Source organism: Callithrix jacchus, chromosome 21 (assembly GCF_049354715.1).
Source record: "Callithrix jacchus isolate 240 chromosome 21, calJac240_pri, whole genome shotgun sequence".
NCBI lineage: Eukaryota > Metazoa > Chordata > Mammalia > Primates > Cebidae > Callithrix > Callithrix jacchus.
Window position 1 is genome coordinate 51,047,269 of NC_133522.1, and position 16,430 is coordinate 51,063,698.

Below are 16,430 nucleotides of genomic sequence, written 5' to 3' on the forward strand. Positions count from 1 at the left end.
CACGAAGCAAGACAGACACCTGTGGTGCAGGGCCCGGACTTGAGGAATCCGCTACAGCTTCTGGGAACTCGGTCCCAAGCCTGTTCCACATCCTCCACCCCAGGGCCTTTGCTGGAGCCGCCCTCGGTCCTAGATGTTCTCTCTCCTCCCCACGCCCCCGGACAGCCTGCTCCTCCCGGTCTCCCCGCCACGGCCTGCCCCTCCCTGCGGCCCCCCACGGCCCGCTCCTCCCTGCGACCCCCACAGCCCACTCCTCCCTGCATTCCCCCCCACCACCTGCTCCTCCAAAGCCCGGGAGCCCTATCCTGGCCCCTGCAACCAGCCACGGCCACTACCATGCTGCCCATACCTGTGCTCCAAGGCACCTGACATATCTGTCTCTTTAGGGGCACTGGTTTGAGCGCGTGCATACCAGAGGGCACAGAGCCTCTGGGAGCCTGGCGGAGGACAAGCAGGGCTGAGCAGAGCTCCACGTGGGTGCCTGGGCGCTGGCCTCAGACCACGTGTGGGCCTCTGTGCAGAGGGGGCTGGGAGGAGGCATGGCTAAGGAAGAAACTTTTGGTCTTATTTTCTGGGTGCGCTTCTGCATTTTCTGTTGGTTTTTCTATGGTGATCACGTATCACTCGTGTCCACAGAGTAAACAATACAACTCTAACAGAAAGAGGGGCTGCGGAAGGGCCTATGGAGACAGACAAGAGGCCCCGCGTGAAAGGAATCAGTGGAGTCACGTGTTCCATAGCAGCTGTGTCTCCTACTGATAGCACCCTCGTAGTCCCCCAAGGTGGGGAGTGGGGCAGGAGAGAGGCAGGCCCGCTCGGGCTGCAGGTGGGCTGGAACGGGCCCTGCCCCACACCTTCCCTCCTGGGAGCCGCAGACAGGCCCCCAGGGCAGTGCATCAGGCCACAGCTGCAGAGACCTGCCTCCCCTGATGGAAGACTCAGGAATGGGTTGGGTTGGGTGGAAGTGGCGCCCCAGGGCAGGTGAGATGGAAGAGGTGAAAGGGACCTGCACTGCAGGGTTATCAAACAGGGGGGCAGACGGACCAGGGGCCTTAGGAAGGGTTGCCACCAGCGCCCAGGACACGTGAACACCGCCCCCACCCAGGCACATATGCTGGCATATACACCACGTGTAGTTACAGACACACACAAATGCCAAACAGTGCACAGAACACGCAGACACATGCACACAAGATGCAGTCACAGGCACACACCGCAGACATGCAGACCCACCCACTGCAGGCACCACCAGACCCTGACACACACCGGACTCACTCCTCCACCATCCAGAGAAACAAAAGTTCTGTGGAAAAGAAAAGTGTGCGACGATCGCTTCTACTCTATGCTGAGCCCTTTCATCTTTGTTGTTTTTTAAAAACATGGGTCATAATCCGTTAAACTGATTTCCTTCCTCACAGTGGACCAGAAGCACTCAGAGAAGGACTGCGGGTTTGAAGGCAGATGCTGGTGGGGACCTGGCCAGGTGGATGGGCGGGAAGGGGTGAGAGTGGGCTGTGGGGAGTGCAGGGAGGAGTGGGCTGTGGGGAGTGCAGGGAGGAGTGGGCCGTGGCGGGTGCAGGGAGGAGTGGGCCGTGGGGGGTGCAGGGAGGAGTGGGCCGTGAGGGGTGCAGGGAGGAGTGGGCCGTGAGGGGTGCAGGGAGGAGTGGGCCGTGGCGGGTGCAGGGAGGAGTGGGCCGTGGGGGGTGCAGGGAGGAGTGGGCCGTGGGGGGTGCAGGGAGGAGTGGGCCGTGAGGGGTGCAGGGAGGAGTGGGCCGTGAGGGGTGCAGGGAGGAGTGGGCCGTGGGGGGTGCAGGGAGGAGTGGGCTGTGAGGGATTCATTTCTGACCCTGCAGAAATAGAGGCAGGGTCTCTACCTGGGCGGGAGAAGGAGTCTGGGAAGGTTCTGGGGGGCGGCAGCGGGACCTGTGACGGAAGAAGCTCTGCTGGGCCGGGGCTGGGGACAGGGGGACCCGCGGACGGAGCCGGCGCAACTAGCGCACGTGGGGGGCTTCGCGGGGCGGGAGGTGCCGGCCTCTTCCTTCGTCGCGCCCCGCCTCGCGGGGAACCTCTTCTTCAAATCGCCGCCTTTCCGCTGCCCCACCGGACTCCCGGCCTGAGGTCGTAGCCCCGCGGGCCGCGGTGGTCCCCTCCCCGCCTAGTCCTGGGCTTCCTCCGGGGCAGCCCCCTCGGGCCTGGCTCTGGGTCTCAGCCTCGGGCAGCTCCCTCGGGGCGGGGCAGCGGGGCGGGGCGCGTTCCCATCCGCCCTCGCTGTCCCCGCCGCCCCCGGGTCCCGGCCCGTCCCCCTCTCCACTCCCCGGGCCAGGCCCTGCCCGGGTGCCCGTCGCTCCGCCCTCCGCCCGTCCCCGCCCCGTCCCCGCCCCGCGCCCGCCCCCGGCCGGGTCTCCGGCGGCGGCTACCGGAGCGCGGAGGTCCGAGCGGGCGAACCGCGGCGGAGGAGGCGGCGTCCCGCGGCGCGGACGGTCCTGCGAGGAGCACATGGCGCCGAGGTGCGGCCGCGGGGGCTGCGGGGGGCAGGGGCGCGGGAGGCGGCGGGGCCCTGACCCGAGCCTGTTGCCCGCAGGTGGTCCCTGCTGTGGCCGCGGCGGCGGCTGCGCCTCCTGGACGTGCTCGCGCCCCTAGTCCTGCTGCTCGGGGTCCGCGCGGCCTCCGCGGAGCCAGGTAAGACCCGGCCGGGGCGCGCAGGTTTGCGCTGGTGCCTCCCGCCTCCGTGGGGTCCCCGGCCCTGCTCCCTCCCCCCGCCGGCCGCTCTCGGCTGCAGCCCCGGCCCTGCCCACGCGCGCGGGAGGCGGCGGGAGCGGAGGAGCCGGGCCGGGGCGCCGAAGTCCCGCCCATTCATTCTCCCCCGCGCGCCGCGGGCCCGGGCGGGCAGGGGGGGCGGTGTCCGGAGTCCCTGGCGGTGACCGGACTCCAGCGGCCGGCGGGGACTCGAGGCGCGGGCTACGGGGTATCCGGAGACGCAGGAGCAGCAGCCGGGGTCGCCGTCGTGGCCTCGCCCCTCGCGGCGCGGGGTCCCGGGACTGAGCGCGGGCGGAGCTGGTGGGTCGGCCCGAAGGCGGCGGAGCGCGGGGCGCCATCTCCGCGTTTCCAACCTGTTGAGGCGCAGCCGCGCGGGCTCCCGGCTCCAGGCTCCTCGCCCCGAGCCGGGCATTGTCCCCGCCGCCCGCCGCGGTGTCGGGTTGCGCGCGGTCCCCTTTGATGCCCCCGGGCGCCGGGCGCTGCGCTGCGGGAGAACAATGCACGGGACACGCCGCTCCCCGGCCTCGCGCTTCCCTGCCCGGCGCTGCCCGGCGCCCTTGGGACCTTCCTGCCGCCAACCCGGGGCCGGGTCCCCACCACGCTGCTGGCCCGGGTCCTCCCGCCTCCCTGCCAGCCCAGCAGAGGCCCAGGGGGAGGGGGCGGGACGCGGACCCCAGGGGAGCCCCCACAAAGGGCCTGGGTTCGTCGTGGCGAGTGGAATCACCCCCGGGGATCCACGCAGCCAGCCCTTGCCTCTGACTCCACACCTGCTGGCTCCCGCGGGCGAGGAAGCAGGAAGCGGGGGAGGGAGGTCTTGATTCTCGTAGTAATTTGTTTCATTGTTTCCAATCGACTTAGTCACCAGGTTAAATAGCGACACAGACCTTTCTAAAAAGTAGTAAGTAGAGCCGCTAAAAACACCTGTTGGTTGAGTAGCAGACAATTCCCCACTTACCGTGCCAACTGTAGGGGTGAAACCTTGGCGGAGAGCTGCTGGGAGCCCACGCGGCGTCATCCCGGCGCTGCCCAGGGTCACTCGGGCCATTAATCACCGCTGCAGAGCTGCCCCCTGAGCCGGGCCGCCAGCGCCCGCAGGGCCCAGACCAGGGCGGGACGTTGGGGTGTTTTAAATCCACAGGGACAAAGGAGAGGAAAGGGCTGGGGCCGAAGCCCCCAGCTTATGAAACGTTATCAAGGAAGAGGTGTAGAAGGTGATGGTTTTTTGCCTTGGAACAGAAAAGATAACTTAGGTGAGCTTTGGTGAGACGCGACCTTGAGCTCTGAGAGTGAGGTGTTGAAGTCAGTGCAGACCTCGGGGGAAAGTTAGGGTTCACCGAAGGCTCCGGCCCAGGCCTGCCCCAGCCCCCAGCCTCTGGGACAGGAAGCCCCTTGGAGGTGTCTGATGGAATGTGGAAGGCAGTGGCCTGGAGGTGGAAGCGGAAGAGGCCCGCGGGGCCTCCCTGCTGCCCAGGCGCCCCTCCCCCAGCCCAGAGAGCACTCAGGCTCCAGGCGGCGGCCACCCAGGTTCCAGTCCCTGCAGGACCAAACCCCCGTGAAGTGGGAAAACAGTCGTCCCCTTTAGGGGTTATTGGAGAAGAGCTAATGAGCCTGAAATGCTGACTCAGCAAGGGCTTGATTTATTCTCGAGAATCTTAAACATCACCCTTGAGAATCGAAGGCCTGAGGCCCAGTTTGCTGATTTGCACATTTTTCCTGACCAAAATGGTGCACGTTACGTGTCTCTACGCACTTGACCCCTAGAAAGTCCTTTGCTTTGTTGTGTGGGGACTGGTTGCTGTGGTTCTGAGACTCCCGAATGGTGTTTGTGCCTTTCCCTGTAAGTCAGGAGCCCGGGAGCTTGGCAGTCACTTGGCCACCCGGTGCCACTCAACTGTGAGAGGTGCCATAGTCAGTGGTCACTCGGCTGCCCGGTGCCACCCAGCTACGTGAGGTGCCACAGTCGGCAGTCACTGGCTGCTTGGTGCCACCCAGTTGTGAGAGGTGCTGTAGTTGGTGGTCACTTGGCTGCCTGGTGCCACCCAGCTGTGAGAGGTGCTGTAGTCAGTGGTCACTCAGCTGCCCGGTGCCACCCAGCTGTGTGAGGTGCCACAGTCGGCAGTCACTGGCTGCTTGGTGCCACCCAGCTGTGAGAGGTGCTGTAGTCGGTGGTCACTTGGCTGCCTGGTGCCACAGTCAGTGGTCACTTGGCTGCCCGGTGCCACCCAGCTGTGAGAGGTGCCACAGTCGGTGGTCACTTGGCTGCCCGGTGCCACCCAGCTGTGAGAGGTGCCACAGTCGGTGGTCACTTGGCTGCCCGGTGCCACCCAGCTGTGAGAGGTGCCACAGTCTGTGGTCACTTGGCTGCTCGGTGCCACCCAGCTGTGAGAAGTGCCACAGTCTTCCCTTCAGTTTCTCCTCTGGTGGCTTCGTGTGTGCGAATCGGCTGTGGGCCCTGTGCTTCTGCAAGGGGCTGAGGAAGAGGACTGTCCCCAGGGTGTTTGCTGATGCCCATGGCCACTCCAGGAGCCTGGTCTCCCGAGCTGCCATGTCTCTGAGCCTCTCCTATACTCTACTGCTGCACCAAGCTTTCCCCTCACCCCCTGCAGCCCCAGAAGACACGAGTCCTGCCCCTGCTGGCCACAGGACTTCCTCCTGTCTGGTGGTCCACGTGGAGTCCAGCAGAGTTGGTACAGGGCAGGGTCCCTGCGCCTCACTCCCTGTTCCCTCTGAAGCCCTGCAGGAATTGAGCTTCAGTGGCCCAGGTTCCATGGGTGTGGCTCACCCCGGGCCACACAGGCACCCAGGTAACGAGAAGACCCTCCTGTCAACGGGGGTCTTATTCCTAGGCCCACGCACTGGGGAGTCTTCAGGATTCAGATGCAGGGACTTTGGAAGATGGTTTTGAATTTCAGCAAAACTTGTTTTTCAGGGTACTCCTGTTTTCCTATAAATGAAAGCAGAGCGGGGAAGTCTCTGCAGGAAAACCTAGAAGGAGCAAACTGCCCAGCTCCAGAGTGCAGGCGCCAGACAGTGGAGGCCGGTCCCGGAGAGCCCCACCTCGCCCGCTGCTGCTCCATTTAGAACTGCATGGACACACATCCATGGGGAGGCCCAGTTGTGCTCACAGGTGCACAGTCCCACACGAGTGCAGGGGCACACCTGTGTACATGCAAACACACAGACGTGCACACGTGTGCACACACATGCCCCTGAAGATCGTCATGCTGCAGGGACACACTCTTTCTCCCTCAGAGTGCCTCGTTCTGCTTTCACCTGGATTGCTGAAAAGGCTGGGTTCTCTGGGCCCCGGGAGTGCCTGGGGGTCCTGTGGTATGAGCAACAGCAACCCAGCCTGGGAGCAGCTCCTGACTTCGGGGTATGGACAGTAGGGCTGGGCTGGTTGGGGTGGAAGCTGCAGCCTGCAGGCAGCCCAGAAAGAAGGGTCCCCACGACAGCCTCCCCATCCCCGCTCACTGTGTGACGGCAGGGGGCATGCAGGCAGCCCAGGGAGAGGGGCCCCCACAATGGCCTCCCCATCCCTGCTCACTGTGTGGGGGCAGGGGGCATGCAGGCAGCCCAGAGAGAAGGGCCCCCACAACAGCCTCCCCACCCCCGCTCACTGTGTGATGGCAGGGGGCATGCAGGCAGCCTAGAGAGAAGGGCCCCCACGACAGCCTCCCCATCCCTGCTCACTGTGTGGGGGCAGGGGGCATGCAGGCAGCCCAGAGAAGGGCCCCCACAACAGCCTCCCCACCCCCGCTCACTGTGTGACGGCAGGGGGCATGCAGGCAGCCCAGAGAGAAGGGCCCCCACAACAGCCTCCCCATCCCTGCTCACTGTGTGACGGCAGGGGGCATGCAGGCAGCCCAGGGAGAGGGGCCCCCACAATAGCCTCCCCATCCCTGCTCACTGTGTGGGGGCAGGGGGCATGCAGGCAGCCCAGAGAGAAGGGCCCCCACAACAGCCTCCCCACCCCTGCTCACTGTGTGGGGGCAGGGGGCATGCAGGCAGCCCAGAGAGAAGGGCCCCCACAACAGCCTCCCCACCCCCGCTCACTGTGTGGGGGCAGGGGGCATGCAGGCAGCCCAGGGAGAGGGGCCCCCACAACAGCCTCCCCACCCCCGCTCACTGTGTGGCGGCAGGGGGCATGCAGGCAGCCCAGGGAGAGGGACCCCCACAACGCCCTCTCCACCGCTCACTGTCTGGGGAGAGGATGCCTGCTCCTGCTTGGGAAGGAGACCCTCCTGTCTGGCTGTGGAGCATTCGTTGGAGACCTGGGCCCACCCTGGAACTCTGGGTGAAGCTCAGGGGTGGAAGAACCTCACAGCTATGGGGCATGGGGTGAGATGACAGACGCTCCAGCCAGTCTCTCCCTCTCTCTGCCGGAGGCCTGCTGGGGAGCGGGTGCTGGCCAAGGGGGCCTTTGTGCCCAGGACTGGTTCCCCACCAGTGCTCATGGGTCAGGTGCAGAGGCTGGCAGGCACAAAGCTGGCTGGGGCTGTGTCTGCAGGGGCTGGCCATGGCCCCTGCCCCACCCCTGGCATGGGGCACTGGCCTGTGCGGAGAAGGGGCCACCCCATTGCCTGCCAGGGCCAGTCAGAGCTGCCACCCTCAGGGCTATCTGCTAGTGGGTATCTGTCAGAGAACAAGATGACAGGCCCGGCTGGGCCCAGCCCCGCCGTGAGACTCAGCAGCTGGTCAGTGGTGGACGGCACAGGGCCTGAGAGAGCCGTTCCGTCATGTGCTGTGCAGGACAAAGGCAGGACCCTGGGAAATTGAAATATGTGTTGGGGGCCCTTACACGATGATGACACTTGGTACATTTTGAAATACTACGGCCCGTAAAGATCCTGAAAGCAGCTGGGGGTACTGTGGGGTGCTCCGCAGCCTCTGGGCTCTGCCACCTGGGTGCTCCTCTCATCTGAGGCCTCCCAGCTCTGGGGTTTAGGTCTGGGGCCCTTTTCGAGGCTCAGGCACCTGCCTAGAATGACTGGGCCGCTGAGCCCCGCCTCCTGGGAGCCTTGCCAGGGCCGGCACTGGGTGGTCACAGACCAGGACCCATTCAAGGCAGTAGAGTGCCAGGCAGGTGAGGCCCCATCATCTGGTGCCTGAGTGCAGAGCCTGTGCCATGGCCGGCAGCTGTCACCGGCCTTGCTGCCTCAGTTCCCCGTCTTTACGCCAGGGTAGGAGTGGCTGCTGCTTCCGGGGGTTCTGTGAACGGCCGATGGCAATTGTGTAATTCCACGCACCACACACTGCATCTTTTTTGAGATGAAGTCTTGCTCTGTAGCCCAGGCTGGAGTGCAGTGGCACCATCTCCGCTCACTGCAACCTCCGCCTCCTGCGTCCCGGTTCAAACAGTTCTACCTCAGCCTCCCAAATAGCTGGCATTACAGGCACGAGCCACCATGCCCAGCTAATTTTGTATTTTTAGTACAGATGGGGTTTCACCATGTTGGCCAGGCTGGTCTTGAGCTCCTGACCTCGTGATTCACCCTCCTCGGCCTCCCAAAGTGCTGGGATTAGAGGTGGCGTGAGCCACTGCGCCCGGCCCACACACAGCATCTTTGCTCCAGACCACATGTCATTTGAGGGGACACGCAGCCCAGGCAGTGAGCTGATCTGTGTTGTCCCGGTGCTGCCCAGTGCCACAGAAGATGGGGAAGCCACGCTCACTGCCCCTGGCGGTAACATGTTAGATGGCGGGTTTGGGCCTCTGCAGAAGGGCTGTCAGGAGGGGCTTTTGATCACGGATGCGCTGAGTCAGATTGAACGGGGAGGCTGCAGGGGAAGCGTCTGCACCCAGTGCCTGCAGGAGCACGCCTTCTCTCCGCCGTTCCTCCGGCACAGTCAAGCCCAGGCACGGCTGTTCTGGCTTCTTCCACAGGAGCCGCGGAAAGGGGAACTATTCGCAAGCCCCCGTGTCTTTCTGGGATTTCATGCCTGCACATGGGGTTACCCCTCGCCATCTGGAGGCCGATCCCCTGTGGGCCCTCCCTTCCCAGTGGGGCCTTGTGATGAGCAGGGGAGGGCAGGGCAGGGCAGGCACCAGCACCAGCACCAGGCTGGGTGGCAGTTTGCCTATCTCCCCGACGGCTTCTGGAAGGCCAGCAGGCCCTGTGAGTGGGTGTGTGCTGGTGCTGGGGCTGGGCACTGGCTCTGGGGGTCAGGGTTGACCCCTGCGGGGAGTGTCCGTGGACCAACACTGGGCCAGAGCCACATGCCGGAAGGCAGGAGGAGAGAGCGAGGTGGGTCTCGGTGGCGGAGGAGAGAGCGTGGTGGGTTGCGGTGGGTCGCGGTGGCAGAGGCCATGGTGCGGTGGGGCGCGGTGGGTCACGGTGGTGGAGGCCGCGGCCCCAGCCATTTGGTGGGTCGCGGTGGCAGAGAAGAGAGCGTGGTGGGTCGCAGTGGCGGAGGCCACGGCGCGGTGGGTCGCGGTGGGTCGTGGTGGGTCGCAGTGGGTCGTGGTGTGTCGCGGTGGGTCGCGGTGGGTTGCAGTGGGTCGTGGTGGCGGAGGCCGCGGCCCCAGCCATTTGTTGTCTGCTCATTTGTTTCTGTTCTGAAGTCCTCACCTCTGCCTTTTCTCACCGTTCCGTTGGGCGGCTTCAGCAGGTGCTGTAGTCAGCCTGCCTCTTTGGAATCTGCTTAGAGATTCTGAGACGGCATCGAGTTTCAGCTCGAAGACTCCTCTCTCTGCAGAGAACCTGCCAGCACAGCTGCTCTGGGGCAGGAGAGGTCCGTCTGTTTTGGGGTGACATGAACTGATGGGGGAGCAGGAGAGGTCCGTCTGTTTTGGGGTGACATGAACTGATGGGGGAGCTGTGCTGGACGGGGCTTCTCAGCCTCAGGGACTGAGAGACGAAGAGAGACCTCCCTTCCATGTTTCCACTTAGACAATGGGAGACTTTGTTTGAGGAGGAATCACTCCATACACGCAGACGCTGCTGCTGGGACGTCTGGCCTCTCTTTGTGGCAGGCAGGGGCATGAGAGGGGTAGCGTCCTAGGACCTCCCTGGGCCCAAGGCAAAGTCTCAGCCCCTCAGCTGCCAAGGCAGGGTGTTATCTGGGGCAGGACACGGTCTGCCGTGGCTCTGCCTCCCCTGCTGGCAGGTGACCCCATGGGACCAGTGTCTGTGACCTCTTCCATGGTGGGGCTAAGAGGCCAGCAGTGCGGGGGCTGGCATTATCGGGGAACCTCAGAGCCCAGGGCTGTGGGCTGAAGGGCGTTGAGGCCCCCGCCAGGTGCTGGGGAGAGCCCAGCCGTGGTTCTTGGTCCTCTCGGCCTTTGAGTCTTTCTTCCTGTGTGCATTTTTGGGCACTTTTTGTGAGCGAGAGGCCGTGCCTGCCCAAGAGACTTGAAGGAAACTCCAGAGTGAGTCTCGGTGGCCCACAGTCTGGAGTGCCGGGGCCGTGAGTGAGCGGGGACAGGGAACAGCGCGCCCTCGTCTCTGACGCAGGCCGGGGCTTCGCTCGCTCACAGCTCTTACCTTGGTTGCCCTCCCAGACAGAGTTGGGCTGAGTTTGGCCGCTGTGGTCCGGGACCTGCCAGAGAGGGGAGGGCCTCGTCCCTTCCTGATGGGCGACATTCATGCACATGCAGCTCTGCAGCCCAGACGGCCAGGCTGGGCCCTGGCTTTTAAGAAACCTTGCTAATTTGGTTGATGGAAAATACCATTTTAGGGTTCTGTGAGTCCTCATCGCCATGTGGGGAACATTTTCACGCACTAGGGGCCGTCCTGTTTCTCTGGCAACATGGAGTTTTCCGTGTGGAGGATGTTTTCATGCACCAAGGGGCTGCTGTGTTTCTCTGGGAACGTGGGGCTTGCCGTGCGGGAGGCGTCTTCACACACTGAGGGGCATGCAGATGGGAGCGGCGCGTGCGGCCACGGACACTAGCAGAGGCCTGCGAGGTGCCGCTCTGGTGTGGGGGTGGCCGAGCCAGGGTGGTGTTTGCTCAGATTCTGAAATCCAGGGGTGCGGTGGGCGGCGCGGGCAGGCCCCGGACAGGAAAGTGCTGGTGGCTGAGTGAATCAGACCCGGACTGGGGGCCTGGGGCTCACGCCTTGCCCAGCCTTCAGAGAGGTGCGAGCTCTTTTGGAGAGGGAGGCAAAGGCACAGCACCTGCTCCTGGGAAGCGCTGTCCAGCCCCGTGCCTGGCGCTGCGGTTGAGGGATAACCCATGCCGAGTGGGGCCGTGGGTGGTGCCCGTGCAGCCAGGCGGGCGTGGCGTGGCGTGCTGAGGGTTTTCATAAAGAAAAGCTCACCAGGTGCCTGCCAAGCAGGCCCTCAGCCCCAAGGGTGCTTGCCAGCGGCCGGGTGAGCATGAGCCCCGCTTATCCAGAACACCGCGTGGGCCCTCGGCTATCTGGAATGCCTCGCTGGGCCTTTCCGTTACCCAGAACACACAGGCAGAGCCCTTCCATTCTCTGGACTGCCCAGCCACGTGGGAGCTGCCGCACAGTGGCTGGTGTTTAACCGAATTCCTGGGTGGTCCCTGGAGCAGCACTTGCCCGGTCGCTTGTCCGACTGCAGAGACGGCTCCTTGCTGAGCGGACACTCGCCAGCGGTCCTCACCTGCTCTGCACGGGCCGCCTCGAGCACCTCCAGACCCCACTGTGTCCACAGCCCTCCTCCTTGGCTCACGTCTCTTCCTGGGCTCTCAAGGAAGCAGCGTCTTCTCAGGGGCCTCTCAGCCACCTCCAAGGCTGTCTCTGCCTCAGCGTCAGTTTCCTGGGTCCCTTTTACCTTGACCCCCTGTGGCTGCGGCCCTGCCAGGCATGATGACCAATGTCCCCTAGAGGACCTTCTGTCATGTCGAACCCCTGGACGGCTTACAGGCAGGGAAATGGAGAAGCAGCCCCTTCACGGGGCAGACTGCGCGGTGGTCTTGACCGCTTCCGTCTGGGGTCATCAGGCGCTGCAGGTCAGCTCTTCCTGGTCTTCTGTAAAGGGTGGAATAGAGGACCGGGGTCCCCATCATCAGTGGCAGGTCAGCGGCACCACAGTGCTGAGCAGAGGTTGGCCAGCCCTGGTGAGAGGCTCCAGGGCTGAGCCCTGACACTTGAAGCTATGTGTAGTGATGCGTGATGCCGTGTGTGCTGATACATGATCTCGTGTGTAGTTAGGCATGATGCCATGTGTAGTGACATGATGTCACATGGCGACACGTGATCTTGTGTGTAGTGACATGATGCTGTGTGTGGTGATGTGATGCCATGTGTGGTGACACACAACGCTGTGTGTGGTGACGTGATGCCGTGTGTGGTGACACACGACGTTGTGGTGACACGTGATGCCGTGTGTGGTGACACGACGCCGTGTATGGTGACACGTGATGCCGTGTGTGGTGATACACGATGCTGTGTGTGGTGACACGTGATGCCGTGTGTGGTGACACATGATCTTGTGTGTGGTGACACGATGCTGTGTGTGGTGACGCGATGCCGTGTGTGGTGTTACACGATGTGTGTGGTGACATGTGATGGCGTGTGTGGTGATACACGTTGTTGTGTGTGGTGACACGTGATGCCGTGTGTGGTGACACATGACGCTGTGTGTGGTGACACGTGATGCCGTGTGTGGTGACACATGATCTTGTGTGTAGTGACACACAATGCTGTGTGTAGTGGCATGATGCCGTGTGTGGCAACGGGACCCCGTATGTGGTGATGTGCTATGCCACGTGGTGACGTGCTGGTAGGGTCGCTGAGGCCAGGCTGGCTCAGAAGGCTCCGCTCCGGCTCCCCGAGGCCACTCATCTCTGTTCAGGCTCTGGGGTGGAGCTGGGCTGCAAAGTGGCCTGGACTTTATTTCCCTCCAGGCACAGTGTTTCTCTCACTAGATGTGTTGGTGTTTGGGGTGTTTTGGTGAATGCCAAGAAGCCTGGCTGGTGCTGAAGGACCCTCTCAAAGCTGTGAGTGGGCACCATGCTTAGTGGAGGGCCCCGGGCCACGTGGTTGCACTGTGACATTTTCATGATGTTTTAAGTTTTATTTTTTAAAATGACTCAAGTCCAACAGGAGCTTTATTGAGTATTTGAGACCCCAGCCGATACAGTCCTGCCTGGAATAAAGAGTAAAACCCCAGCTCCCAGCTCCCCCCTCACAGCCTGGGGTTGTTTCCTCCACGCTGAGGCCACGTCCCTGCTCTGTGGCCTGGTGGACCCAGGCTGTGTTCACTGGAAACAGGAATTTGTTTACATCGTTTTATGGTCACAAATAATAAAGATCAGCTTCTAGATGACAATGAAGTTGGAGACCAGCCGCATGCCCCGGGAGCCGTGGGTGGGCTGAGGGTCAGCCTCAGGACCCTGCCTTCTCCCTGGGTGTGTAGCAGCCCTGCAGGACAGAAGCATCAGGGCCGGCCTCCTCCGCGTCTCCTGGCAGAGGTCAGGGCCGGCCTCCTCCGCGTCTCCTGGCAGAGGCGTTGCTGTCGCAGCTGGCTCTGTGCACAGCTGGCAGTAGGATTCCCTGCACCTGGCAGCCCTCCACGCTCGTTGGGTGTGTTTTGCAGTCCCTAGGCCCAGCCTCGAGGGTCTTGTGCACCAGCCTGGCAGGACGGGCAGCAGGGAGTTAACTGGGCCATTGTGAGGATGCTGTGATCTCAGAGCTGTGTCATTGCTGATGGAAGAGGTGACGTCCCCTCCACAGAAAGCGCCTTTGTGCCTGACCCTGGCCCGTCCCCATGCAGCCCTGCGCAGGTTGTGAGGGGTCCTCTCCCTCTCCCAGAGGCTCCTCGGGGCACCGAGAACAACCCCCTCTTTCATCCCTGCTATCAGCTTGTGACACAGGACGGTTTGGGTCCCACTTGTATCTAAAGAACCGGGGGAAAGGTCACGCTGTCCAGACATTAATCCTGCGCGTGGCATTTCTTCCTGGGCCTATATCCTGGCAACAGGAGGGTGGGTGGGGCCCAGCTCTTCCCTGCCTCAGAACCTTCTGGGGCTGGAGGTGCGGCGAGGGCGGGGAAGGTGGCCTGGAGAAGGCGGTGGCCTGGAGAAGGCGGTGGCCTGGAGAAGGCGGTGCCCTTGGGATGGGCCTGGAGTGGGCAGCCGTGTGGGACTCCACAGGAGGAGAAACCATGGCTCCCAGCTGTGCCCGGGGGGGGCAAGCAGTGGCAGGGAATGCCGGGGAGCCTTGCTGGAAGCTGTGTGTGGCCAAGCACAGGCACCTGCTCTGCCTCTCCCCGGCCTGACGCCGTCTTCCCTGGTCACGGATTCCTGCCTCTCCCAGGAGGGCGCAAGGGCAGTCTGTGCCATTCAGCCGTGTCCGCCCTGAGCCGGGAGACTCTGGCCACCCCCACTCCACCTAGCCCTGCCTGGAGCTCCTGCACTGGTTCCTGGCCAGCACTGGGTCAGCTGGGGCCTGCCCGTGCCACTCCATACTCCTCAGTCTCCTTGAGGACAGACAGGCAGGCGGGCAGGCGGACAGGCGCTCGAGAGAAGGGACCTTGGCCAGGCGGTTTTGCCTCCTGCCCTCACCCCACAGATGCTTGGTTTGAGCCCCTTGCAAAGGACTCACTGCCAGTGCTCAGGGCATTGAATGATGAGCCTCCTGAGGCCCCGGGAAGCCGGATCAGATACCAGGGCCTAGTGGGTCTGGACCGGGGAGGAGGGCGGAAGTCACGCCGGCACAGAACAGAGAATCCTGGAACCGCAGGGCTCAGGACAGCTGGGAGTGGGCGGACAGGGTGCTCTGGTGCCTGGAGAGCAGAGTCCGTCCACGTGGAAGTGTTCGGGGCCGCGCTGCAGTCTCGGGAATGGAACGGGACCCCGAGTTTCTGGCTGTGCAAGGCTCCGTGTGGTCTGGGCTTGTCATGCTGTTAATTAGATGGGAAAACCGGGCCTTCTGTGGCTTACATTGCTCACTCCTGCAGTGCTCCTCTCGTGCCCGCAGGCCTGGAAGGCGTGGAGCTGGTCAGGTGGCCTGCGGGTTGCCAGGAAGGGAGCTCACGCCGTTTGCAGGTTGGCGAGGTACCTGCCGTGCCTGCCTTGTACAGAGCCACACGTGGACCACTGAGCGGAGGGTGCCTTTAAATGCTTCCACACCTGAGGCTCAGGGCCCTGTGACAGGACCCAGCCCAGGTCCCCCAGAGCCAGCCGCACCTCCAGAATTCCTAGCACGGTAACCATGACCCGTGTCATACGTGTGACCTGTCAGCTTGTGACCCTCCATTCCTGGCGGTGGTGTGGTGGCGTCTTCACCCCATTCCATGCCAACACACGGACGTGGACACATGCCCAGGCTGATATGCACACATGGCTTGCATATATACACATGCAGGCTCTCTCACACACAGTTCACACACACAGGCTCACACCAACACAGGCTGATATACACACACGGCTCATAGACACACAGGCTGTCACACACGGTCCATACACACAGGCTGTCACACACGGCTCACACACAGGCTTACACACATAGGTTCACACACAGCTCACACAGGCTCACATACACACACTGTCACACACACAGCTCACACACAGGCTGTCACATACACAGGTTCACATACACAGCTCACACACAGGCTCACATACACACAGACTGTCACACACACACAGCTCACACAGGCTGTCACACACACAGGTTCACATACACAGCTCACACACAGGCTCACATACACACTGTCACACACACAGCTCACACACAGGCTGTCACATACACAGGTTCACATACACACAGCTCACACACAGGCTCACATACACACAGACTGTCACACACACACAGCTCACACAGGCTGTCACACACAGGTTCACATACACAGCTCACACACAGGCTCACATACACACAGACTGTCACACACACAGCTCACACAGGCTGTCACACACACAGGTTCACATACACAGCTCACACAGGCTCACATACACACACTGTCACACACAGCTCACACACAGGCTGTCACATACACAGTTCACATACACACAGCTCACACACACAGGCTCACATACACACAGACTGTCACACACACACAGCTCACACAGGCTGTCACACACACAGGTTCACATGCTCACACAGGTTAACATACACGGCTCACACACAGGCACAGACACGGGCACACACAGGTTTATATACACACACAGGTTCGCATGCTCACACAGGTTTACATACATGGCTCACACACATAGGTTCACACACAGCTCACACAGGCTCACATACACACACTGTCACACACACAGCTCACACAGGCTGTCACACACACAGGTTCACATGCTCACACAGGTTAACATACACTGCTCACACACAGGCACAGACACGGGCACACACAGGTTTATATACACACACAGGTTCACATGCTAACATACATTAACATACACTGCTCACACACAGGCACACACTGGCTCACTGTGAGGTTTAATCACAGCAAAGTCTGAGCACGTTGACTTGGCCCAGGGACCCTGGCACGGCCCTTGCTGTCTGCTGAGGGGCATGAGAGCTGCTGGGCTTGCTGGGCAGGCATTTAGAGTGCTACGGCGGGGCCTGGCCTGTGAGCACAGAGGGGTCTCACCTCTTCCTGTGGTGTTTGAAGGGGTGGGAGGCTGCAGGGTGGAGCTGCAGGAACAGAAAGATGGCAGAAGCCAGGAGCCGGGCGTTTATGTGGGGCCGACCTGATGCACCTTGCAGCATGGCAGAACCCAGGCAGGGCAGCAAGAGGCACACGTGAGTCGCTGAGCT

The 16,430-nt window shown here is 62.4% G+C and overlaps 1 protein-coding gene across 2 annotated transcripts in view; it reads left to right on the top strand.

Annotated features, from left to right (window-relative positions):
• Positions 1 to 2,397: 2,397 nt before the first annotated feature.
• The window catches only part of COL18A1 (collagen type XVIII alpha 1 chain), a 101,117-nt gene continuing 87,084 nt past the window's right edge, over positions 2,398 to 16,430 (top strand). For both annotated transcript variants that reach the window (XM_078358754.1, XM_078358755.1), the window contains exons 1-2: positions 2,398 to 2,507; positions 2,582 to 2,679. In XM_078358754.1, the coding sequence (XP_078214880.1) occupies positions 2,497 to 2,507; positions 2,582 to 2,679 (109 nt within the window). In that variant the 5' untranslated portion in view covers positions 2,398 to 2,496. The remainder of the gene's footprint in view (positions 2,508 to 2,581; positions 2,680 to 16,430) is intronic.